This window comes from Tinamus guttatus, unplaced genomic scaffold (genome assembly GCF_059628265.1).
Source record: "Tinamus guttatus ecotype Peru unplaced genomic scaffold, ASM5962826v1 Tinamus_guttatus_pri_ptg000106l, whole genome shotgun sequence".
Lineage (NCBI taxonomy): Eukaryota > Metazoa > Chordata > Aves > Tinamiformes > Tinamidae > Tinamus > Tinamus guttatus.
This window is the reverse complement of record NW_028288640.1, coordinates 150,280-176,240: the sequence shown is the minus strand read 5'-3', so window position 1 is coordinate 176,240 and position 25,961 is coordinate 150,280. Positions and strand designations below refer to the sequence as shown.

At 52.4% G+C, this 25,961-nt stretch overlaps 1 protein-coding gene across 1 annotated transcript; it reads left to right on the top strand.

Annotated features, from left to right (window-relative positions):
• The first annotated feature begins 11,677 nt into the window (after nt 1–11,677).
• Nucleotides 11,678–12,598, top strand: LOC148595379 (olfactory receptor 14C36-like). Its single transcript, XM_088520932.1, has one exon. It carries the CDS (start codon nt 11,678–11,680, stop codon nt 12,596–12,598), a length of 921 nt encoding a protein of 306 aa, XP_088377058.1.
• Nucleotides 12,599–25,961: the final 13,363 nt, after the last annotated feature.

The following is a 25,961-nucleotide window of genomic DNA, read 5'->3' as shown; positions in this document are numbered from 1 at the left end:
CAGGCTGTGGGGCCGGATCCCCCCAGGGACACTGAATGTCCTAGTGATCTCACCCTGCGGGCCCATGGCACGGGGAGTCTCGCCAGAGCGAGCTTTGCTGCTAGCGGGAGAGATGCGAGTGTTACCCGGGGCCCCATCACGCACCTGCGCTGCAGTGCCTGGAGCGGCACTGGCAGGGCCAGTGCGAGGTGCAGCTGGGGGATGAGGCACGTGCTGCACCTGGGCCTCCTTTTCCCATGAGGGCACCAAGAACTGCCCCGATAGGTCTGTGAAGGTCCTGAGAAGAGAGTGTGGGCTGAATTAGGAGGAGGTCAGGAGGTGTTGGCTCCCGGGAGCCTCACAATGGGATTCCTGAAACCTCCCGGGACTTGTTGCTGGAGCAGTAACTCCGCACTGGGCATTTGCATTCTGCTCCCCTAAAGCTCATGACCCTGGAGGAAAAGGAAGGGGATGGGAGGCTCCTGGGCAGAGTGACTCAATTTTGCTGCCCAGTGAGACAGCAGCCGTGGTTGGGAGCCGTGTGTCAGGAGGCACTGGGAGACCTTCGGGCCAGCACGTCCCAAGGGGCCGTCTCTGTGGCACAGCTCCAAAGGTGGCCCTCATCCCTCCTGCCCAGGCTCTGTCTCACCTGGCAGAAGGTGGCTTCTCCAAGCCTGGCTGCCTGCTGCGTGCGCCCCAGCTGGGCAGCAAGGGGAGGCAAACCTGCCTGCCATGCTGCAGGAGTGCACCAGGATGCTGCTCTGTAAGCAAGAAACACAGGAGCTCTTCAGCACCGCTGCTGTGCAGCAGGCTTGGACCTGGCTGCTACTAGCCAGGGCGGTGGCAGAGGACCCCAAGCTGGTGAGGAGGCAGCTTTGGTCTTACCCTTACTGGGCCTGGTGCTCCCGAGCTCTTTCCCCTTTTTCTTCCCGCCTGGGGAGCTAGCGGGGGCAGCCTTTGCTTTTGGGCTGCATTCCACCCTGACCTGAAACCTGGAAAGCAGAGGGAAGGCAAGTTGGAGGATAAGTCTCTTTCTCCCCTTTGCACCTTGTGGCCACTAATGTTCCTGGCTGCCCACGGAGGTCTCCTTGCCAGCCATCTACTTGTGTCCCTGCTGCTTCTCTGGGGAGATTTGGCAGTTTCCTCCAAGGGCAGCAAACCTGGCCTAAGTGGTGATGACATCTTCCGAGCTCCATGCTGAGCACTGAGCTCCAGTAGCGAGTACTCCCGAGCAGGAACAGGGAAGCTGTGCTCCGGGCGCACACTCACCTTGGGAAGACGTAGATACGCCGGGACGGGATTACTGGGATGTTGGCCGGCGGAGTGGGGACCACCAGTTCCTTGAGCCACGGTCTCTGCAATGTGGACACACACGGTGGGAGGTTGGCAGGGCAGCTTGGTGCCCTTGGTCCTGCTCCAAGGGGAGCCTGCTGCTCCAAGCCTTCTTGCCAGCCCTCTGCCGTGCACCTTAGCCCCTCGTTCTGGGGTGCACAGCCTGCCTGGCAAAGGCAAGGGGAAAGGGGCTAATAGCCATGCCAGGCTGTAAGGAGAAGACTCAAGGAGTTTGGGGGCTGCTCTCTCTGTGAGAGGAGAATTTGGTTAGGGCCAAGCATTGCGGCAGGGGTTGGATTATCCCACCAGCCCCCAGCAGGCCAAGAGAGGCCAGGTGGCACCTCCTTTTGCAGGATGCCCACCGAAATGGCTGTGGGCCCAGCAAGCTGAGGGACTTACACTGCGCAGGGCTGCAATGAGGCTTGCGGTGGTCTCCAGCTGCTGGATGCAGCTGCCAAAAAACTTCATTCTTATTACATCTCCCTCGCGGCCCAGGACCCCGATGTCCTTGAAGATAAAGGAGACATTCTCCTGATACTTCAAGTGGGATGAGAACAGGATGATGGTCTCATCCACACAGTCTTCCACCACAGGCCGTGGCAGGGAGGTGGCCTGACTCAGATGCCTGAAGTCCAAGGGCTCGATCTTGATGTTCTCTGAAAGGAAGAGGAGCAGGGTCAGCGCTGCAGCAAAGTGGGTGGCTGGAGCCAGGTGTTAGGGCAGCTGAGGGAAGAGCGCCCATCTTTACGGTGCCGTCTTTGCAATCCCATCCTGTAGAGGAGCACCCACCCACTGCCCACCAGAGGGGACAAGGGAAATGGAGGGTGGCCCAGTGCTGCCAACTCACCGGGGACAGTCACTTTGGGGCGTTTCAGCCACTGTTGCCAGGCTGGGTTCGTGGCCAGCTTGAAGATGGGTCTTCGGACCATCAGCACTTTTTCTGGCCCCAGCCACAGTGGCTCTTGCACCACACAGAAGGTGCCAAGCCCCGTAATCAGCACACCCTGCAGAGGCAAAAGACAAGGTGAAGGCATCAGCCTTCTGGAGATGGCCCAAGTGACGGGTGTCAGCATGTGGGGCTGATGTTGCTGCTGCTGAGGAACTGTGGGGCAAGAGGGAGTCCTTGGGAGAGCTTTGGAGCAGAGTCACTTTTCTAGGATTTTGTCCTTGGCCTGATCCAAGAATTTCCCAACATCCCAGAACTTGAGAAGATGCCAGAGTTCACTGAGGACATAAAAGCAGGAAAATATCTCCATCTCTCGTCTTGGTCTCCTCCCTTTTGTCACCATGGGGCAAAGAGCAGGCCGCCGAGGTGCCCCACAGTTTCCCCTACAGAACTGCACACGGTCTCTCTGCCGGCTTGCTGAGGAGCTGCTCTGGTGGCAGGGTGCTGCTCTGGCTCAGGGGGCAGGATTGCTCCCTGGGTGCCCAGACTCCCTGGCCAAGCGAGCTTCCCGACAAGGGGAGGGGAGCAGGAGAGCAGCCCACCTTGTTCAGCATCATCTGCTGCAGGATGTAATTGGACACTGCGTCCCAAATCGCCACAATCTCTGCAGAGCAAGGGAAAGAGACGTCAGCCCCTGTCAACCTGCTGATGGCTGATCTGCAAGCTGCCCAGCCCAGGGTGACACATGCAGGTGTACGCAAACCCTCCAAGATGCCCCAGTCCCAGCCCTCGAGGGGTCCTCAGCCCCCATTTTTAGACTGCCAGGCTTCCGCAGAGCCCAGTGCCGGTGTGGAGCAGGGAGAGGGACAGGGGGGTAGGACCAAGGACTGTGGGCACCTGACCCCTGGGGAAGCAGCTCCCCAAGGCCTCACCCTCCATGGAGACTTTCAGGAGCGTGGGGTAGAGGAGCCTCATCTCCGGACGGAGGGTCTCAGTCCAGGAGCCCTGCATCTTGCTCGGCCCCTCGCCCTCGCCTCTCCTCTCCAGCAAGGCGCACAGGTCTCTTGCAGCCTCCTGGCCCCAAACCTCTCTGCACCGCACTCGCCTCGCCTCCCGTTCGCGCTTCTCGCCACGCAGCGGCTGCACAGGGGGGCAGTGGGGAGCGCCACGAGCAATGGCCAGCAACAACCTGGCCTTGCAGAGAAGTGCAGCTGCTGCGGCACCGGTGGGGACATCTTATAGGAATATGTCCTTGTGATGAGACAAGGCCTGCTATGAGCTCAGCCCGTGTCATTGGGGGAGTGTCCCAAGCGGGCCTGTGAAGCCCCCGGCTGGGCCTGTAGGGTCAGCCGCTCTCCATCCTTCCTCCTCCCTGGCACAGCCATGGCCAGGGCCGCGGGCACATGGGGCCGACATGGGCACCGTCCCCGCGGGCAGCGCTCCCTGACACCCCTCTGGCCATGCCTGTCGGCAGCGTCTGGGCCAGAGCGCCCTGGCACTGGGAGCGCTGGGGCTGCCCCCTTTTTTCCATCACGGAGCTCCCCTCCTCCCTGCGGGTGCTGCTGCAGGGCGCCCGCGAGGGCAGCGAGTGCCTGAGGAGATGGGGGAGGCAGCACGGATGGGCACCTTGGTGGCTGGGTCCTCCTTGTGCCGCAGAGCCCCGTCCCATGTATCACAGTTTAGCTTCTGTTTTTTCATATTTTTCCTCCCTTTTTGCTTATTTTCATTTTTATTTCCATTGTTTTTCTTTTTTTTTGCATTGTTTTCTTTTTTGTTTTCACCTTTTCAAGGCTTTCTTTTTCCTTTCATCTCCAGCTCCCTCTTTTATCCTTTTTTCTTTTGTTATCACTCCTTTTATCCTTTATTTCCCTATTTCTCCCTTTTTGGATTTTTTCTTTGTTTTTTTCCTTTTTAGCTATATCCTTTTTTCCGCCTCTCTTATTTTTTCCTTCATTCTTTGCCCCCTTTTATCTTTTTCTTTCCCCCCTCTTTAAGTTTTTTCTTTTGTTCCCCCTTTAATCATTTTTCATGTTTTTTCCCTCTTTTTGTTTTTTCCTTCATTTTTCCTCTTTTTCACTTTTTCATTAATTCTCCCCCTCTTTCAGCTTTTCTCTTTCCTTCTCCCTCTATTTTTCAGCGTTTTTATTCCATTTCCCCCTCCTTTTTAGCTTTTTCTTTCGTTTTTCCCCCTTTTTTCCCTCATAGTACTATTATTTCGGTGAAGATACTTTTACAGGTTTATGCTCCTATTCAGAAAAGAGGTACTCACAGTGTTTTTAAGCCATTGGTGATGGAAGGAGGCTTGGGGGGGTACGACTGGGGGGACCGAGGCTCAGGAAAAGCCCCAAGTGTTGGGTCTGTCATGTGTAATTTGTGGGGACGCCAAGGCGGGACGTGGAGGTGCAGATGGGGCAGGAGGCAGCTGTGCAGGTGGGACGTGTCGCTCGCGGGGCCTCCCAGAATGGGGGGATTTTCAGCAGGAAAGGGGAAGGCAGCGGAGACAAAAACGTTGGTTTTCACAAGCGCCCTTGGAATAGAAATGGGGCCTGTACCTTGCAGCCCATTGGGGAAAACGGCCATGTGACGGCGCTCACAGGGTTTGCAAGAGAGTATTGCTAGCAAAAAGTACTGCTTGCCACTCGTGAATCAGGACCTGGAGGCCCTCAAGGTGAAGTCCTTTTTTCCAGATTGTTTTTGATTCTTGCTGTTTGCCTGAGTCTGGTGCTGAGTGAGGATCTTGCTGTCTAAAACTCTTGGATGTTTGTCTCCCTCTTGTTGCAGACCATGGCAGCCAATGGGCTTTCGACAGATGCCCTCCTTGACAAGAGCATGGAGATAAGGAGAGAGTCTGAAGAGCAGAAAGTGCTCTGGGCCTGGCAACTCCTGAATATCTCCATTGCGGGCATGATCTCTACAGACATGTACGTTGATCATTAATCTGACGCAATTACATAAAACATCCTGCTATGTATAGGTCTTGATATTTCCCAGAACCGAATTACTGACAATTGGTAACTTTTTTTTTGTCTTTTATTTTTCCTTATCAGGACTGGAAAATGTCCAAGCTCGTACTACAACACCCCCTTCTGGCGACTCTGGTATATTGGTGAGTTGTCAGTGCCCAACAACGAGTTTTGGTGAGGAGGGAATGTTTTGTGCTTTCCTTTTCTTGCTGGAGAAAATGTTTTAAAGGCAGTTTAAAAAAAAACCCTAAATATCAGAACTTCATTTAATTTGCTTTTATCCCTCATTGTAGTGACAGGAAAGGGTGTATGAGCAGCTGTGTTGTGGGGCTGCATGCCATTTCCAGATAATGGAAGTTCCTTTCAATGGACTAGACTCCAAAGGAGCTGTATCAAATCCTCTTAGAGGATGGAAAGGAGAAAGAGGGAGGCAAATGTGGAGATGAGTGACAGAAGGTTTGGCCTGTGCGGAAAATCTTGCTGTCAAGAACTGAATGTCCACAAAGGAGACACAGGAGTCCTAAAACTTTATTCGAATGAAGGGCGAGTCTGTGAGACTGTGGGGTCTCTCCAATTCCTGGAGGGTGCAGCCTCCCTTTATCCTAATTCCCCATTAGCTAAGGTACAAACAGCCCCAGAGGTGCAGGAAACTCCAGCCCCACGTCGAAAGGAAGCTCATGGTGGAGGAGGACCCAGCTGCCCCTGGCCCAGAGAGGCTCTCTGACCCTCCACACAGGGCTCCCAGGATCCATACAGGCCTTGCAGCATCCCAGGCGTGGTGCTTGGTGTTGGAGAACATCGCCACAGCCAGCAATAAGTAGCCTCTGGCCACAGAAGGTCATGCCTGGCTGGCTTGCCCCACCATCCTTGTGCTCTCCATCCTTGTGCTCCCATCGCTGCTGCCAGCCTCTGCCTCCTGCCCCAGCACTCACCTTCCTTGTGCGCTTGCACCTCACAAGATGCCGGTTGCTGGGCTGGGAGCAGGCGTTCGCCTGCCTCTCCTTCTCCATCTCCAGAGCACTTGCTACAGCTGGGAATTGCTGCTCTGGGAACAAATGGGAGCTGCTCCTTCTGCTGGAGCTTCTCTCCTCAGAGTGTGACCCCGAGGGTGGTGCTCTAGCCCAGCACAGACTTGGTCGCCATGGGCACTGCCCCATCACAATGGCCCTGGGGACATGATGCCACTGCCATCACAAAGCCCTGGCGGTTGCCATGCGGACTCCCAGAGGTATGTCCTGGTGGTGGCCAAGGGCACCCACAACTCATCTCAGTGCTTAGTAGTCACCGAAGGGAGTCCCAGAGCCCTCATTTCATCTTTCCATCCCAGGCCCTAATCCATTCCAATCCCTCAGAGATATGGGTGTCTCTGAGACCCCTGACCTTGGCCAGCCATTGAGCTGACAGCTCCAAATCCACAGGTCCCTTCTTTAGAAAGAGTGTCACAATAGCAGATTCTTTGAGCCTGCAATGGGGGAGACAGGTGGAGGTAGGAATCCAGTACCCTGCTGAAGGCGGGTCCCAGGACAGGTGTTGTCATTGGGCCTTTTCCAGTGAAGTTTTCATTATCTCTGAGGACAGAAGATTTGAGAACCTCTTTGAGTCCCTGCGCATAGTTTGGCCTCCCTCATGGGTTTGTATTTGGTAGAGTACAGCCAGTGGGGCCACAGACATGCGCTGCTCCTCTTTTTGAAACAGTGGAGACCATGCCGGTATACGAGATCCCATTTGGGCTCTCCAGTTCTGCACAGAAATGAACAAATGGGAGGGGGTTCAGCACAGGGACACCAAGTTGGTCAGGGTACATGCTGGAGCGTGGGACAGATAAGGAGAGGCTGGATCTTCATGCTGTGCACTAGTACCTTGTGGAGGGCACAGAGGGCACAGAGCAGCAGGATTTTCTTGGAGGGGCACACTAATTTCACGGAAGGCAGCAGGGAAAATATGGACAATGGGAAATTCTTCTCAGATGTTAAGAACAAATCTTTTTCTTCACAAAGTGTGGGATAGGAATGCAGAGAGATTCTCAGATCTTCATCCTCAGAGATCCCCTAATACAGGCTCAGGGAATCTGCTCTCCTGAGACAGGCTCTACAGGGTCTTTGCTTTAAAAGTCCTCAGCAAGGTTTCTTGGTCTGTGGTGTTTGAGATGGAGATGATGTGTCAATGAAGAGCAAACATGCCCTTAACACGTCTTCCTTCCTTCCTTGCAGAGGGCATGAGACGGGCCCATAATTTCTGGTAGACTCCAAAACCATGGGTCTGGTCAGGTAGAAAATCTGGGCAAGTTCCTCCAGATCCCCATTAATTTTGCCCAGCTTTCCTTCCTCTGACCCTGAGGAAAGCGTTTTCTCATCTTGTACCGTAGTTAGTTCTCGACATATTCCATGACACCTCCAGGTAGTGTTTTTCCCCTGGGTTCAGTTCCTGGCACCCTGCCTCTCTTTGGGATCTCTAGAGCCCTGGCACCCTGGATCTCTCCCACTTTGACCCTGGGCGCCTCAAGACAGGCCCCCACACTGCGGTGCTGCTGTGCGGACTCCCGTATGGAGCCTGTAAGGCACTGCCGGCCTCAGGAGCTGCATTTTGTCTTGTTCAGAAACTCGTGGGGTGACCATCTCACCTCTCCCCAACTGCCAAAGCTTGTGAGCACCCCTACAACCAACATCCCTGCTAGACGTTTTATGTAGTCCTGGGGCAAATCTTGCAGAAGAGACAACTCATCTGCCTTGAATCCTGTCAGAGATGTGGCATTCCAAGCCACTACCAAGGAAAACATGACCTTTACTCATTTCTTTGGGTTGCTTGTTCAGCTTCTAGCATCTTTTCTACGGCACGGTGAGCCCCACTCTACACCCTGAGTTCTCTCACCCTTCTCTCCCCTGTCTTCTCTCTGTCTGCTCAGTCTGCTCTGTGCACCAGGATCATAAGAAGTATTGGTTAGGGAGCTCCCTTGAAGCCACGACAAGTTGTGGAGCTGAAGGCCTGATGGAGGAAGTCTGGGACGTAGCTATTTCCCCTGTCCCCTCCTGCTCCTGGCCTGAGGGTTCAGGAAGGCCCAGTGCTTTTGGTGTTGGTGGGTTGGGTTTCCTATGACATCCTCAACTCCTGCTTGGGTTGCTCTGAGCAGCCAGAAAAATCTCTCCTTTCTAGGAAATCATCAGAGATCCCTAGAATATCATCAGAGGATTTTTCCTACTTTTGTGGAAAAGCTGAGGCAGGTCTGGGATCTCCAAAAGGAGCATGGCCCACATCATGACCCAGGAGATGTGTGGCTCTCTCATTCCCATGTGTCCTGCTTAAATTGACAGTTTCTAACACCATCTTTACAGGACACGAGCTGGCCGTTGTAAAGCCATAGTATTGGGACTCCTTTTACTCTGTTCACTCAGAGCCCCAGCCATTGGTTTGCACTTCAGAGAGTTTAAAGCTTGCTCAGTCTTTTCAGTAAGGCTTTCCCTTGTGGCCACGGGACCTCATTGTTGACATCGTGGACTTAGCCTACAGTCAAAGAGCATAAATCTTATTTATGGAATTATTTCATGCTTTATTTCTGTTTCTTTGTAATTGAGAAAAATCCTGGGCCTATTTGGAGCTAGTTCTCTAAGGAAAGCAGTTGAGAGTTGAGACAGATGAGCTGTACCTTCAGTTTCAGACATCAGAGGAATAGGGAAGCTTCTAACAGGAGTGATGGAAGTCCCAGGTGGCTGATGAGAGAAATGTCAGGGCTGGGGAGGCAGAGGGAAGAGTGTCCATACAGTGCCTGAGTTCTGGGACACTCTTTTCCCTACATGTACAGACTTCTTTGGGAGTCACTCTGGATTGATACAGTTTGGAGGATGTTGCTGTCACTTTGAAAGCTGAATATTAATAATAGCAATAAAAACCTTTAAAGGCAGAAATACTTGTATGTTGTTGTCTCCAACTTTCAGCTACACTCCTGAAACCTCTCCAATTAGCCTTGCAAGACCTGATGAAAATCACAAGGGCAGACATAGTTGGTCAAAGCTTTATGCTTTTTAATGAGCCCCATAGTGTATTTGGTGCTGAGCCCATGAACCTCAGTTACTGAGAGGAGACTGAACAAAATGTTCAAGAATTCAAAGTCAGCAGCAACCTCCAAAGTTCTGTAGAACATTAATGGGTCCCACTGAGAGTCGTTAGCAGCAAAGATTCACCAGGGGCTGATTAGAGGAGAAAACTGTGATCACTGGTAACAGGTAGGCAGAGGAAATGTGCAGGTGGTTCTAATCCCATGTTAACCCTTGATGTGTTTGATCAGGCAGAATGTCCAAGCTTGGTCACTGAGCTTCTGGGAAGGGAAGTCCTTTCCCCCACATGTTTTCCAGGTCCTCCTGGGGACGTTATGTGGGTGGGGGTGTGCAGTGCTCAGTGCAGGGCAATGATACGACACTTTCAGGGTGTTGGCAAGGGGGACAATGAGGCCCCAGTGCCTCCTGGTAGGTCTTGGTGGCAGAGACAACAGTCTTAGCCAATAGGATGTCAACCTTATTTGGGGTGTTTGAGCTTTGGCAGTGCCTTTCGCTGTATCCACCAGGGTCTGTCCTATGCTGGTTCAAACCTGCGGCTGTGCCCATGCAGCCTGTAAACGCCCAGCCTGCTTCCTCACTTTGCTCTCACACGGGATCTCCTTCCCTTCACTAATGTCTCTCCATCCCCACTGGCTGTTCCTTGTAACACAAAGCCAAGGGATGATCCTTGCGTCCTGGTGGGTGGCCTGTTGCACCACAGCACCAGCCTTCAAGTGACATTTCCTCATTCTAATGCACAGTCTGACATTCCCAAGATGGGGATTTTCCAGGATATTTCATTTTTTCATGCGACTTCCCACTACCAAGGAAATCTCCTGGCAGCCCCACAATGTGGGGAAGAATATAACCTTGTCTATGAAGACAGAGCGGAACATGAGGAACTGGGGACTGGCCTGAAGAGAAGGGCCTGCATGTTACAAGTGATGCCATATGAGCCAGTGGTGCATGTTCACGTGAATAAGGCCAGACACCTATGGGGCTGCATTAGTGGTAGCATGGCTACCCAGAGGAGGGGAGCTGTTATCCCTCTCCAAGGGGGTCTTTGCGTGAAGGCAGCGGTGGGAATCAGTTTTGGGGAGCAGGTGTGAAAACCAAGGTGTCCTAGGGTGCTTGCCCACCAACCATTTCTGAAAGGTCTGATTTTTCTCTTGTTTTCCTTTTGAATGTGCTAGGAACATGGTGGCTGTGCTGGACACCCCATGCACCTCACATGGCCTAGTAGACCTGTTGTCATTTCATGAAACCAACGGTCTGCAGTGAATTATGCAAGGTCTTTGCAATGTCTGGTTCTGCAGAAGTCTGGGCGAGTGGAGCTCTAGAGGGTGGTAGGCACTGAGATGTCAGATGGCCAAGAAGATTCTCCACCTGGCTGATGCAGGAGATGGACATGGGTCTCCTCATTGGTCTCTCAGAGCAAGTAGACACTTGCACAAGTCTTGGACCAACCTTTGTCCCTTCTGAAGTCCAAAGGGGTGAGCGTGTGTGTACAGCTGACTCTCTGCCACCATCTCCACTGACTACAATGGGACCTTGGACAAGGAACTCCCATGCACATAGCTGTTTTCTGGACCCCAAAAGTTGGGCGAACAAGTTGTCTCTCTCTTCTGAGACTGTGGAGTGTTAGATGTGCTGGCATTAGATGTCCTGCTGTACTCCTCTAGATTAGGTCCTGAAGCATGAGGAAATGGACTTGTGCTGTTCTTATCCTTGTGCATGTGTTCCGTCTGCTTATGAGATGGGAGCAGGGTCTTGCAGAGCACCTGTCTGTGCTGATCTGGTTTTGCTCTCTGGAGCTGAGGAGGGGGATTCAGCTGCAGTTCAGGCAGTAACTTCCCTCTCCCACTGCATTCCCTCAAGCAACAGTGAAGACATTTAGGTGATGAGAGGACAGGGTCCGTCTTAGTGGAAATGAGATGCCCAGAAGGGTCAGTTCAGCCCCTGACTTCACTGCACTGTTCCTCTCCCTTGCTGGAGTGGGAACTGCAGTGATTGATTCAGGTCCAGACACCTCTGTTGAAGAGAGCAAACTGGAAGAGGGGTTAGATTAATCCCTCGCAGTGATCTTCCCTCTCAAACAGAGCTGTCATGAGTGTGGCCTCTCTCCCTCTCTCTCTGTTGCAATAGTAAGTGAAGAATATTCCCACTTGCCTTCACTCCACACTTCACCAAATCCCCTTCACTGAGATCACAGTACCCATCCCCAAGTTTCCCCCGCAAATGCATGAGTCAATTTGACACTTCCATTTACACCCCTTCGTAGAACAGGACTGACTGCCCTGGAGCCCAGGCACAGAGGCAGAGCACACTCACCCAGCACAAACCAGAGGTGAAGAAAGGGATCGGAACAAGGTAAAGGAAAGATCCAATGTGGGGGTACCATGAGGAGTGGAATGGATTTTATTCAGAGAAGCTTGTTCTAACTTGTTGGTGCTTTTTCCGCATTGGAGAGTGTGCTGAATCAAGATAAAATGTCCAACAGAAGCTCCCTCAATGATTTCCTCCTCCTGGGATTCTCAGACACGTGGGAGCTGCAGCTCTTGCACTTCTCGCTCTTCCTGGCCATCTACCTGGCTGCCCTCCTGGCCAATGGCCTCATCATCACAGCCATAGCCTGCGACCACCACCTCCACACCCCCATGTACTTCTTCCTCCTCAACCTTTCCCTCCTCGACCTTGGCTTCATCTCCACCACTCTCCTCAAATCCATGTACAATTCCCTATGGGATACCAGGCTCATCTCATACTTGGGATGCGCTGCCCAGATATTTCTGTTTGTCTTTTTCATGTCAGCAGAGTATTTTCTCCTCACAGTCATGGCCTATGACCGCTACGTTGCCATCTGCAGACCCCAGCACTACGGGACCCTGCTGGGCAGCAGAGCTTGTGTCAAAATGACAGCAGCTGTGTGGGCCAGCGGCTTTCTCTATGCTCTCCTGCACACTGGGAACACATTTTCAATCCCTCTTTGCCAAGGCAATGTGGTGGAGCAGTTCTTCTGTGAGATCCCAAAGATCCTCAAGCTCTCCTGCTCAAATTCCTACCTCAGGGAAGTTTGGTTTCTTGTTGTTAGTGCCTGTTTAGTGTTTGGGTGTTTCATTTTCATTGTGGTGTCCTACGTGCAGATCTTCAGAGCTGTGCTGAGGATCCCCTCAGAGCAGGGCCGGCACAAAGCCTTTTCCACCTGCCTCCCGCACCTGGCCGTGGTCTCTCTCTTTGTCAGCACTGACATACTTGTCTACCTGAAGCCCTCATCTGTCTCCTCCCCAGCTCTGGATCTTGTGCTGTCCATTCTGTACTCCGTGGTGCCTCCAACAGTGAACCCTCTAATCTACAGCATGAGAAACAAGGAGCTCAGGGACACACTGGAAAAGATGGTTCAATGGATATGAGGTCATTGCCAATAACTGCCCCACATTCATTCACTCATCAGAATATCCCTCATCAAGGATGTGTGTTATTTGCTTCTTAGTTTTCTCTTGTACATCCATCTCAGACAAATATAATAAGGAAGTAAATAAGTACATCCACTTCATTGCATGTCTCCTTGGGAACCTCTCATTTTAACTGGACCCACATCCTGTGTTGAAGCAGGAAGCCAGGCTTCTTCCCCCTTCTCCCGCAGAGAGGGGGGACCTCAGAGCCCACTGCTCGAGCTCCCTCACACGCCCCTCATGCAATGAGGAGAGTTTCCTTGTGCAGTGTCTCTTCCAGAACTGGCCCCAAGGGAGCTCAGGGGGACAGGGTTAGGCTCAGACGAGTACAGACGGGGTGAGACCATGGGCCCCATGTCCATTAGGAGAGCTCAGCTGCCCCAGGCACCATCAGGGTATCATCTCAAACCTCTCTCCTGTCATGGTGGCAGCCAGATGTCACTGTGGGCTCTTCCCTTCTGTCTCCAGTGCTGTAACATTACAAGTGGAGGGACAGTGGAGGGGAGGAGACTCGGGCAGTAGCTTGTGGGGACAGACCCTCTGCTTGACAATGTCACCCCCACACTCCCGCAGCAGGCATTTCCTCACTTTTTCCGCAGCCTTTTAATGGGGACTGCAGCTTTCTGGAGACACATCCCAGCAGAGCAGGACTTTCTCTTTTTAGAGTTCTTCTCTTCATTTCCATGCTGTGCTTCTGTGCTCTGTTGTGTGGATATTGCCCAGGAGTTCTCATAACCTGGTGATGACAGGGTTGTGTTTCCATGTGAACGTGTCCTGGAAGCACAGGCAGGACCAGGCACTGGGCACCCTTCTGTCAGTCTTGGACTCCAGACTAACATTTCCTGTAATTAAAGGGCATCTCCTCTGTGATATGTCTGAAACCAGGTATTTATTCACAGGATGGCTGCAATATGTCCAAGGTGGGGTGTAACTGCAAAAGGGCCTATCTTCTGGTTGTAAGATCCATGGCTTCCAGCGATGAGCTCAGAGTCCCCAGATGAATAGGGATTAGACTGGATTCATGGTTCATCTCTCAGTGACCAGTGGAGATAGGGAACGGTCTCTGAAGTGTCTACCTAGGACTTTCCCAGAGGAGACCATGTGGATGATAGATGCTTCTGGAGGGGCTCCCAGGAGAGGTCAGGGGATTTCGAGGGAGAGCATGTGCCTGGCGACAGGAAATGAGTGAAGCTTCACAAAATGCGGGACGATCGACAGTGGGGCAAGAAGAAGGTAGAGCACTAAATCCAGGTGTACATATCACAGAATGGTTGAGGTTGGAAGAGACTTAGGGAGATCATCTAGTTCAACACTCCTGCACAAGGAGGGACACCTAGAACACATTGCACAGGGTCGTATCCAGGTGGGTATCTCCAGAGGAGGACACTCCACAACCTCTCTGGGCACCCTGTTCCAGGGCTCTGTCACCCTCACAGTAAAGAAGTTCTTTCTCACATGGCAGTGGAACTTCCTGTGTTTTAATTTATATCCATTACCCCTTGTCCTGTCATTGGCCACCATCCAAAAGAGTTTGGCCGCATCCTTTTTACATTCTCCCCTCAGATATTTATACATGTTGATAAAATCCCTTCCCAATTTTCTCTTCTCCAGACTAAACAGGTCCAGCTCTGTTGCAGCTTGGAGCGGGTCAGGAATGCCAGACATCAACTTCATAGAAGCTGGAACTGACTTCGTTTATTAGCTTTTCATGCAGTACATTTATATGATTCTTAACAATTAGTGATGTAATTGCACAGGCTCCTAATTGGTAGACAATGATCTAACTCAGACCCTTACAGCCCCCCTTACTTGTTTAGCTCATCCTTTTAGTTCAACAGCTCTTTTATTCCCTCTGACCTTGGTCTACTTTCTTATCTCCTAGTTAGCACTCCCTTTGTTCTTTCACTGAAACCTGAAGGCTGGAATTGAGCAGGCCTGCTGGGCAGCCATGTACGCGGCTCTCTAGCCATCCCTCTACAATTCCCCCTTTTTCTTTTGTACCAGCAAGGCCTGCTTAGTAGTACAGGACACTTCTTCCTCTCATGATGTTCTGCAGGCTCACACTTCCCACTGCTAGGGTACCAGCTGTTTGCCTGCTACATCTGATGTATGTGAGGTTGCTTCCAGCTAAGGCCTCTCCCATTTTCTCTGTCACCCATCCGATTTCAGAAACCAAGCATAGATAATTACTCTTGAGGTAACACTCGTCGGCAGGATACTGAGACTGAGTATTCTCTTGAGTTAGCAGATTAGAGGGTTGCTGACAGACTCCCAACTCGGCAGGCGTCCCCGCAGAGACAACGTGGGTCTCAGTGTTAGGAGTCTCACCGCCCCCCCCACTTTACGCTCTGCTTTATCTGTTTAAGCCCGGTGCATCCTGTCACGTAGGGCCAGTACGTGCCAGCAGGCAGACCAAGGGGGCGGACAAACTCCGCCTTCAGTCACATAACCTTCCCTCCTGGGTGCGCAGGTGCGCATCCCAGTAAATTGTCGCAGTCGTCAGTCTGAGGGTCCTGCCTTTCTCATCTCCCTCCCTCTCGGATGTTTTACCTTCAAATTAATTTAGAGGATGTTTGCAGTTAAGTTGGCTGCAAGCCCGGTCGAGCAGCCGCCTTCAGCTGCTTTTGGAGGAGGTCGGCTCTGAGCCCTGGCTGAGCAGCCGCCTCTATGCTCCTTATCACTCAGCCTGGCAGGCAAACATCTTCTTTCTCAAGGTCTTGGATTCTACTTCGCACAACAATTTTATGACTCTACAGATCATACAAATTTCCACCTTTCAACCATACCTCGTGTCGGCATCAATATACAAAGGATACAACACATAATAGAGATGAACATAGCAAATAGAAATAATAGCCCTAATAACGGTTTCTGTCCTCACTTAAAGCATTACAATTCTTCAACCCCCACATCCGCGAAGTTTCCCTGTCCGATGACCGTTTCGGGCCGTAAATTAAACAACGGATCATCCTGCCCCCGTGGCACAGCGCATTCCCGTGCCGCGTGAGCTGCCCACTGTCTTTCCCATAACAGTAACTGACCTGGTGTCAAGATTAATTTTGCGATTTGTTGACAGTCACTAGGAAGAAGCATATCGCTGTTAAAAATGTAGGATAGCATTTGTCTGGAGGGCTCGCCTTTGATCCCCAACGCACGACCGTATCCCTCAATTGACTCAGAATTTTCCAGTCAAACGGATTCCCATTTACCCGCTGCCCCCCCTTGACCATCCGGCTCAAAGGTTACCGGGCACGCTACCCTCATAGCCGGCTCCCATTGACCCTCCAGAATTGCATCCCTGATAACCCCAGACCAACGCGAAGAGGAAACCCGCGGACCCGAAAGCCCCCCGAAGCCCCCGACCACCCCCCATCGGTGGCTCGCCCATCTGCCTGGGCTTGAACCAGCGCTCTAGAGGCTTCTCGGAACAGCTTATCAGAGGGTCGGTCCCGGCTTCGCTCTGGTGGTGCTCTGTGGTCTATTTCCAGCTGCCCCTGCCGGGAGTGATGGCGCCGATGGCTGCTGTGGCGATTCGGGAGTCACGGTCGATTCAGCTGGTGCAGGTTCCGGTGGTGGAGGTGATGACTCCAAGGGACGCTGAAGTTGCGACGACCCACCTTCGAGAACGCTATCGATCAACTCCTTGGCGGTGCTCTTTGGGACTGCAGTGGCGCCTCGTCCAAGGGGCCCTTCTGCACTGCCGATCCCTCAGGAGTTGATTCCTCCCCTTGCAGCATCTGCGTCGCGGCTGCTACCATTTTCTTTTCAGCCTGCATACACTTGAGCTGATTCGCCACCTCGCGCCAAGTTTGACCCAGTTCTTTTGGCAGCTTTGTTGCCCTCCAGAGTGGCTTCCCATAATGAGTTCCCTATCTCACGCCACTCTGTTATACTAAAAACAAATTGTGGCTCCTTTAAATGTCCTTTCTCCCTTGCCCACTTAATCAACTCATACAGCTTCTTCGTGCTCACTGCTGCTTCCCTTTTTGCTAATAAGTCCAGCAGCAGTTGTTCAGCAGCTTCTCGCTCCATGTACACGTGCACTGGGAATTCTGCTTCTAACCGTTACCCCACGCCGTCTTCCCGTGTGCGCAATCACGGCCGGCTTACCCGCTCCGGTCCCCCTTCTTGGTCGGATCACTCGGCTGCACCCGTACGTCGTCCTCCGGAATCCCGCACCGTTGTGCCAGGTCCCTGTACCAGTCCCTGTTCGGAATCTGGTCCCTGTTCGGGCGCCACTAGTTGCAGCTTGGAGCGGGTCAGGAATGCCAGACATCAACTTCATAGAAGCTGGAACTGACTTCGTTTATTAGCTTTTCATGCAGTACATTTATATGATTCTTAACAATTAGTGATGTTAATTACACAGGCTCCTAATTGGTAGACAATGATCTAACTCAGACCCTTACAGCCCCCCTTACTTGTTTAGCTCATCCTTTTAGTTCAACAGCTCTTTTATTCCCTCTGACCTTGGTCTACTTTCTTATCTCCTAGTTAGCACTCCCTTTGTTCTTTCACTGAAACCTGAAGGCTGAATGAGCAGGCCTGCTGGGCAGCCATGTACGCGGCTCTCTAGCCATCCTCTACACAGCTCGCTTAGTGTTTTCGCATGCAAGACATGCTCCAGTCTCTTAATCCTCTTTGTTGCTCTACACTTGACCCTTTCTAGAAGTTCCACATCCCTCTTGAACCGGGGAGCCCAGAACTGCACACAGTACTCCAGGTGCGGCCTCACCAGAGGTGAGGAGAGGAGCAGGATCCCCTCCCTCGACCTGCTGGCAACACTCCTCCTAATGCAGGCCAGGATTCCATTGGCCTTCTTGGACACAAAGGCACATTTTTGGCAATTGGTTAACTTGTTGTCAACCTGGTCTCCCAAATCCCTCTCTGTGGAGCTGCTTTCCAGCAGGTCAGCCCCTTATCTGTACAGAGTTATTCCTGTCCAGGTGCAGGACCCTTAACTTGTCCTGGTTGAACCCTATGAGGTTCCTCTCTGCCCAAATCTCCATCCTGTCCAAGTTCCTCTGAATGGCAGCACAGCCCTGTGGAGTGTTGACCCCTCCACCCAGTTTGGTATTGTCCACAAACTTGCTGAGAGTGCACTCTGTGCCCTCATCCAAATCACTGATGAATAAAGTTGAACAGCACTGGAAGCAGGACTGACCCCTGGGGACACTGCTAGCCACAGGCCTCCACTTAGACTCAGTTCCATTTATCACAGCCTTCAGAGCTCTGCCATCCAGCCAGTTCCAGGAAGAATCATGGACTCCTTGCACAGAGGGTGGACGGGGCCTCAGGAGATCTCTGTCCCAATCTCCTTGCTCATAGCCTGGTCAGCCCTGGTGTCACACCAGCTTGCTCTGTTTTCATGCACTCTGGATAACCAATTCCAGTGTTTCATCACAGGGCAAGAGCTCCAGCTCCCCAGCTCTAGTGAGGGTCCTTGGCCTAATTTGCTCCCAGTTATCAACATCTTTCTTGTTCCAGGAAACCACCCTTGGATGCAGTGTTCTCCATGTGGTCTAATGAACACTGATTAAGGATCATTTCCCTTGACCTCCTGGCTGTGCTGCTGCTCATAGCACCATGATTCTTACGGCCTTCTTTGCTGCCAGGGAATGCTGCTGTCTCATGTTTTCCCTCTGTCCCCCAGGATGCTCAGGTCTCTTCCAGAGAGCTGCTGCCCCAAGCTCTCTCAGCGTCTCCTCACAGGAGAGATCCTCCAGTCCCTTGATCATTTTTGTAGTCCCACACTGGACTCTCTCCAGTAGTTCCATGTCCCTTTTGTAGTGGAGAGCCCAGAACTGGAAACAAGACTCCTCATGTGGCCTCAGCAGGGCTAAGTAGAGGGCCAGAGTCGCCTCCCTCCATCTGCTGCCAACACTTCCTAACACACCCCAAGCACCTCTCCGTAAGCATTCCGAGATGAGGCAGAGTGACTTAGCAATAACATCCACCAGCTACTGCAGCACTCTTGAGGACATCCCAATCTCCAGAAAGTTGAACAAGTTTTCCTGAGTATTGGTGCAGACCATCTTTGTGCTTGGCTGGTGTTGTTCTTAAAGACCTGTTGGCCTTCCTGAACTCCTGGGCCCTTCAGAGCGGCCTTCTATGGAGTCTCCCACCTGTCCCCTGAGCAGTCCGCTGAACAGGTCAGACCTCTTTCTCTGAAGTTCAGGGTCTCTGCTCTACTCCTGTCCTTCCTCTACTGGACCCGGAAATCTGCTCTTCTTACAGTCACTTAAGGAAAGAATGACACTGACTATTCCATCCCTGATGCTTTCCCTGATCTTTTTCCCTCCCCACTCCACCGCTCCCAAATAAGAGCCAGGGCCTTTGATCAACAGACTTTCTCATGTTGCTTAAAAGGAGCTGTCATCCACCTGCTCACCCTGACTGCATGGTCTGTAGCTCCCATCATGATGTCACCCTTAATCTGATGCTCACCCACAAGCACCTGCCCAAACTATTGCCCATTTTATGGAAGCTCTGCATGCATCTGAGCTGCCCTTCCACATAAAACAGCCTCCTCCTCTTTCCTGACAGTCTCCCCTGAAGAGCTTTTACCTCAGCAGCACAGTTGTACCTGTGTCATACCTCCAGTTGTATGAATGGTCCTAATGCATCTCAGTTATTCCAGTGATGTAGAGATCCTGTGATAGTTTATGCTGCGTATGCCAGGCTCCAGGCATTTGCATATATTTGGTCTGCAAAACATCAGGTGTGTCAGAGCAAAGAGATTTCTCACAGTGAAACCTGTTACCAAGAGCCAAAGACACTGTGTGCAATGGCCCCACTTGAGAGCAGAGCCATGCTGACATTGAGAGCAGGTGGCAACGTAAATGGTGAGAGGAGGTTCCTACTGCAAGGGCAAAGCCTGCAGTGCCCAAGGCCAGGGAGAAACAGAGCTGGGCTCTGGCAGGAACGGCAGGAGAAGGCTTTGTTGCCTGAGCTCATTTGTAGCACTTTGTAGCCTGTGATAAAGGTGAGCCAATCTCCAGACAGGACAAGGCACCACTGAAGGTGTTCTTGGGCTTGAACCAGCTGGGGGTCATCATTAGCCCAGTCATATCATCCAGGGTGAAAAGAGGTTCTGTAGGAGCAAAGCGAGAAGCTTTTAAGAGAGCAGAGACCAGAGCAGACACCTTGGTGTGACGTGCCTCTCCCATTTATGGAGCATGCTCGGCTGCAGGAGGGACAGACTTGGCCCAAAGGCAGTGGTGGGATCCAGTTGTTTGGGCACTGCTAGGGAACCTGAGATGCACTGGGGCACTTTTCCAGCTCCAGCTCCAAAGGGACATGGCTTCCCATAGATCCCGTGCTGTGTCTGCTGGAGGAGACATTTGGTTATGCTGGACAACACAGGCATCTGTCTTGGCCCAGCCTGCCTGTTCCTGTGTCACTGAATGATATGTCTGCACTGAATTATACTAACTTTTTGCACTGTGATGATCTGCCTGGATCTCTGCTTTATATTGCATGGTCCTCACATAGTAGTGGAAGGCATCTGGAGTCATTTGGGATGGCAAAAGATATTTCCAACCTAGTCTTGTCCCGAAGTTCCATGAGAATGTGGATCTCAGATTTGCTCCAGCAGAGCAAACAGACATGGGCGCATTTTTGGTACCTCCTCTGCCTCTTCAACTGTCCCCAACTGTTTGTATGTCATCATCTGACTCCCACCCTCCATCACCAGTGATTTCAAGGGGAACTTAGTGAAGGAGGTCCCATGCAGATGTCAGTGCTGTGCACACTTCAGCGTGGGGAAGCAGAATCCCACCTTCTGCGTGTTTGTGGAGTTCAGGGGAGGAATGTTAATCCCATCCCAGACCAAGGGCTTCAGAACCAGCATGGGATGCCCTGATTGACTCATCTGAATCAATGAGCCTCCTTCTTGCCCCTGTCTCAGTGTCCTGCCTAGAGGGTCTTCCTAACTAGGCACTTCCAGAGTGGGACCTTTCTAACTTGCATAGATAGTCATCCTCTTGATGAAACAGACGGCAAGTTGGGAATCCTTCTTTCTCTACTCATTAGGAAAAGACAACAAGTGATTATTTTAGTTTATTTAACAAACATTGCCCAGGAGGAGGGAACACAAGGGACAGAGAAATTGGTGAGTTCAGCTGTTCCTCTGCTCCTGATCAGGGCCAGGCTCCTGGGACGGAGGCAGCTCGTGGCAGCCTGGCAGCACTGCCCCGAGACAGCCGAGTGCAGGAGCAGCTCCTGTGCCAAGAGCAGCAGGGCTGCGGGCACTGCCTGCTGCTGCGGACAGCAGAGGAGAGAAGGCGGCAAGGGATGAATGGTTGTTTGGAGCAAGGGGAACAGAGCAGAACTCAGTGCACGGCAAAATCTTCACAGCCGTTTACATGGTGAGTGTCTGCCTGCAGGGCAATGCTGTTGAGCTTTCTGGAGGGGACTTCTGCTCTCAGTCCATGTCATTATGCACTGGGTTTTTAATAGTCTCTCTCCTGGATTATTGAGGGCATAGCAGGCTGAGGAGATGCTGCAGGGCAGGCGTTCCCTGCCACTGTCACAGGGACAGAGCATCCTGCTTCCTTCTCGCAGGGATGTTGCAGGGGGTGAAGGCAGGGAGTGCAGCCAGGTCTGTTCTTCAGAGCAGTGTCTCTGCGCCTGCTGTGTGCCCGGGGCAGTGACTCTGCAGCCTGCGAGGGGCAGCGCTCAGCCTGCCTGGGGAGCTCCCCATGGGCCTCCAGGGAGAAGCTCTGCCTGAGAGGAGAGACACCTGGCAGGGATTAGGGCAGTGAGGGATTAAGAGGTCTGTAAGAAACCTCAGCAAGCCGCTTCATCCCCACCTTAGATTGCAGATAGCATCACCATCATCATTGTGGCTTCGGAGGACTTTATGTGACCTAATCACTACGACCTGCGGCCACAGAGCCAGGAGGTTTCTGTAGGGCAGAGCTGAACACATGGAGGGTGATATGGGATCTGTGAGCCGTGGCAGGGACAAGACACAGGGACAGAGGAAGAGCTGCCGGCAGGGACAGCTCCAGGCAGCAGAGATGGGCAGGGAAGGGGCAGGAAGTGCAGGGCAGGAGCTGCCTCCTCTGCAGCCAGACCTCCACCCATATCCAGGGGCATCTCTCCTGCCACGGGCCCATTTCCTGCTGCCCCACCAAGGGGCTGAGAGTCACTGCTCTGTAATATCACCCTCTGTGAGGTGACATGCCCAGCTGTGTATGGTGAAGGCTTTCCAGGATGTCTCTCTGTGCCTCTCCTTGCCTGCCTTGGTAGCAGCGTCATGGTCTAGCTCCTTGTTTCCCCTCCTGTCCAGCATGCTCCTGTTCCTGCTCTCAGCTTTCTGGGGTTGGGTGTTTTCAGCTGCAGTTCAGGCGCTGATGTTGCAAGCTGTGGAACAGAGGGGTCTGCAGGGAAGGAGCTTTTCCATCCCCCTTCTGTCCTGTGCAGCTCCATGAAATGCAGTGCACAGGGCTGGGAAATGGGTCCTTAAGGAGAGCCCATGTCACTGCTAGTGGCCCTTTGGCTGTATCCCTGTGCTGTCCTGCCAGGCTGCCCCCTGCTCTCTAGAAAGGCTCTGCTTTACGAGAGGCCTGTGAGGAAGCTGCAGAGATGCTGAGGGCATGGAGGTGGTGGGGAGAATCTGTTGGTTTTGGCTAGAAGAACAGTGTAGAGACTTCACTTAAGTGAATAGAGAAAGGGTGAGAACCTGAAAAACTGTTTTGTGAAAGGGGACCTCTGCCCTCTGCAGGGTCTGGTCTCCAGTTAGGGCAGGACAGGAGTGTGATCATCCTCCAGCATCGAACAGCTGGGAAATAGACCAAGAGACAAATGAGATATCCCCAATCTGCACATAGCAACAGTGGATGGTTTCCTCTCCAGAGCAGAAATACCAAGGAGGTCTAATTTGAGGAGGTCTAATTTGAGGAACACTCCCCAGGGGTGACAAGCACAGCTCCAATCAAATAAAAAATATTGAAAAATTCCATAAAACTCTGTTACTCAAACCACCATCTTTGTATTTGGGAGAGAAGATGCTGAAGGGCCCGTTGACATCTTGATTGGATTTCACCTGACAGAAATGGTGAATGGTCAAGCTCATCACCACTCTTCCCTGATTCCCACTGCTGTACAGCAGGGCAGACTCCCTGGAGTCCAGGGGCTGAGGTCCCTGCTCCTTGCAGCACACTCAGCCAGTGCAAAGATCCTCACAATAAAGACAGAGGCAGTGTGAGAGTGTGTGGGGGGAGGATGTATGAAAAATGAGCAACTAGAGAGTTTTTTTTTTTCCTTGAAAAGTTAATCCTAACTTCTCAATGTCTTCTCTTTTTTGGACAGTCCCCAATGACACGAGGGAGCAAAATGTCCAACAGCAGCTCCCTCAACGAGTTCCTCCTCCTGGCATTCTCAGACACGCGGGAGCTGCAGCTCTTGCACTTCTCGCTCTTCCTGGCCATCTACCTGGCTGCCCTCCTTGGCAATGGCCTCATCATCACAGCCGTAGCCTGCGACCACCGCCTCCACACCCCCATGTACTTCTTCCTGCTCAACCTTTCCTTCCTTGACCTCGGTTTCATCTCCACCACTGTCCCAAAAGCCATGGACTATTCTCTGTGGGACACCAGGGCCATTTCCTACTCAGGATGTGCTGCACAGGTCTTTATGTTTGCCTTTCTCATGTCAGCAGAGTATTCTCTCCTTACTGTGATGGCCTATGACCGCTACGTTGCCATCTGCAGACCGCTGCGCTATGGAACCCTGCTGGGCAGCAGAGTTTGTGTCAGAATGGCAGCAGCTGCCTGGGCCAGTGGCTTTCTCCATGCCCTCCTGCACACTGGGAACACATTCTCAATCCCACTCTGCCAAGGCAATGTGGTGGAACAGTTCTTCTGTGAGATCCCCCACATCCTCAAGCTCTCCTGTTCAGATTCCTACCTCAGGGAAGCTGGGCTTCTTGGGGTTAGTGCCTGTTTAGCCTTTGGGTGTTTTGTTTTCATTGTGGTGTCCTATGTGCAGATCTTGAGAGCTGTGCTGAGGATCCCCTCTGAGCAGGGCCGGCACAAAGCCTTTTCCATGTGCCTCCCGCACCTGGCTGTGGTCTCCCTGTTTCTCAGCACTGCATTTTTTGCCTACCTGAAGCCCTCCTCCATCTCCTCCCCAACTCTAGATCTGGTGGTGGCCGTTCTGTACTCAGCGGTGCCTCCAGCAGTGAACCCCCTCATCTACAGCATGAGGAACAAGGAGCTCAAGAATGCCTTAAGGAAAGTGATTTCATGGACATTTTTCAGCAGTGGTAAAATTGCCACATCTCTCCACAAATGACTCTTTCTGTATCCCAACCAGATTGAGTACTGTTTCGTCATGTTATTTTTATTGTGTCTTTCATTAGTAGTAATAATGGTTATCATGTTGCTACACAAGTTCTTGGATTCGTGGTATTTAGTCTGAGACTGCTCACCTAGTCCATTAAATTGTGTTGAATGCTGTATCAGGACAGGCTCCCTCAGTGACTCCTATATAATAGAAAAGGTTCTGCCCAGTGCACTGCCTGAAGGCTAGACTTCCTTTAAAGCTGGTGTCAATAATATGCCCAAGAAACTGCACACCAGAAGGGCCTGCTGAGCTGCTTGCTCCATGGGTTCAGCATCAAAAACTCATCATCTTGTAACAATCTCTACAGAGATCAAGGGGTGGATTTGGGAAGCACTTATCAGTGTCCAAGAATAGTGTAGAGGTTGAATGGTGCTGCATTTACACGGCCAGAGCTGTGCCACTTGTTAAAGCACAGTGTGAGATTCCTGTCTTTCTGGAGGGGAAGCTGGAGATGCCAGGAGAGCAGGGAGTGGAGCCTCACAAGGGGAGAGATCCTCCAAGGTGGAGGCACCTAAAGGTAACACACTAAACCCAGGTTTTTGGGGACAAGGCATACCTCAGGATCTAGAGGTGCACCTGGACACAGCCAGTACCCTCAGAAATGTCCGTAGCTCCTCCCAGCACCTGACACATCCTCAGACTCCTGGGGGGAATCAGGGCCACAAACCCCCTTTGGTTGAGTCTGCTTCCCTCCCTGAGCAGAACAGCAGCCGTGGAGACATCTCCTGATCCCTGTGTGCTCAACTGCCCCTTTGCTCCGTGAAGCAGCACCGTGAGCTCAGGGTCTTGTGGGGAGAACAGAGAAGGGAATGGTGGGAACAGGCAACGGAATCAGAGGAGGGATTGTCTGAAATGACAAGGAAGTGGAACTGAATGTGAAGGGGTCTTGGAAAGAAAAATGCTGGCATGGACTCCAAGACAATACTGGTGCACTACAGCAAGCTCCAAGACAATACTCAGGGTGTGGATGCACTACATCGAGCGCCTGGTGCAGAGCCAGACAACCCTGCTGTGGTGGCCCACCCCATGGCCTGGGAAGGATCAATGCTGCCCATCCTCCCAGCTCATAGGCACATCAACCCTCCTGAAGGGTGGCACCAAATATAAGGCTGAGACCCCTTTCAGAGACCTGCACTGAAGGAAGCAGGACCCAGGAGCTACATCACTTTGCTGCTGTCTCTGAGGACCTGCCCCCAGCACACGTCCTTGAGACAGTCTCCCCCACTCTGCCTGCTGCCCACCCAATCTCCTGCACTCTCCCGCGTGCCCCTTTCCAGCCCCTCCACTGCTGCCCTATGCCCCTTGCGGTCTCACCCCCACCAATGACAGGCTCACAGCAACTCAGAAAGACTGTTTATTTGCGCAGGAAACGGCCATTTGTGTTTTTGCGGAGGGCTCTGCGCAGCTGGCGATTCTGCAGTTCTTGGCTGCGGAGCTTGCCCAGCACCAACATCCTGTGCGAATCAGGAGAAAGAGGTTGAGCCACTCTGGATATCTAGGCACCCGCTGAGAATTTGATGGTGCATCCTAGCCCCCCAGCCCATCTCCATGGAAGGCTGTTTGAGGCCAGGGCAAGCTCCAAAGCCACTTGTGTGCCCTGGGACTGGGCTCTATTTACCGTTGAGCCTCTTCCTGCTCCTTCAGCCTCTGCTGGTTCAGCTGGACCTTGTCCTTCCAGGCATCCCGAATCACCTTGTAGGATGCCGTGAGCTGCACATTCAGCTTGGCTCGCGGCGACAGATCCCTGCAGGGGGAGCGACCAAGTCCCTTTGCCACTCTGATGGCTCCTTCCCTCCCTGGCCCCATCCCCTCACAGCAGAGGAAACCAGGGGCTCTTGCAGGCCGTGCCCAGAGCAGAGGGATTTGCGGGCCAGTATCCACACACGATCCTGGTCCAGCACGGTCCAAGGACCTGGCTTGACGCAGCAACCCCATGGACACTCACGTTTTGGCTGGCTGGCCTGTGGCT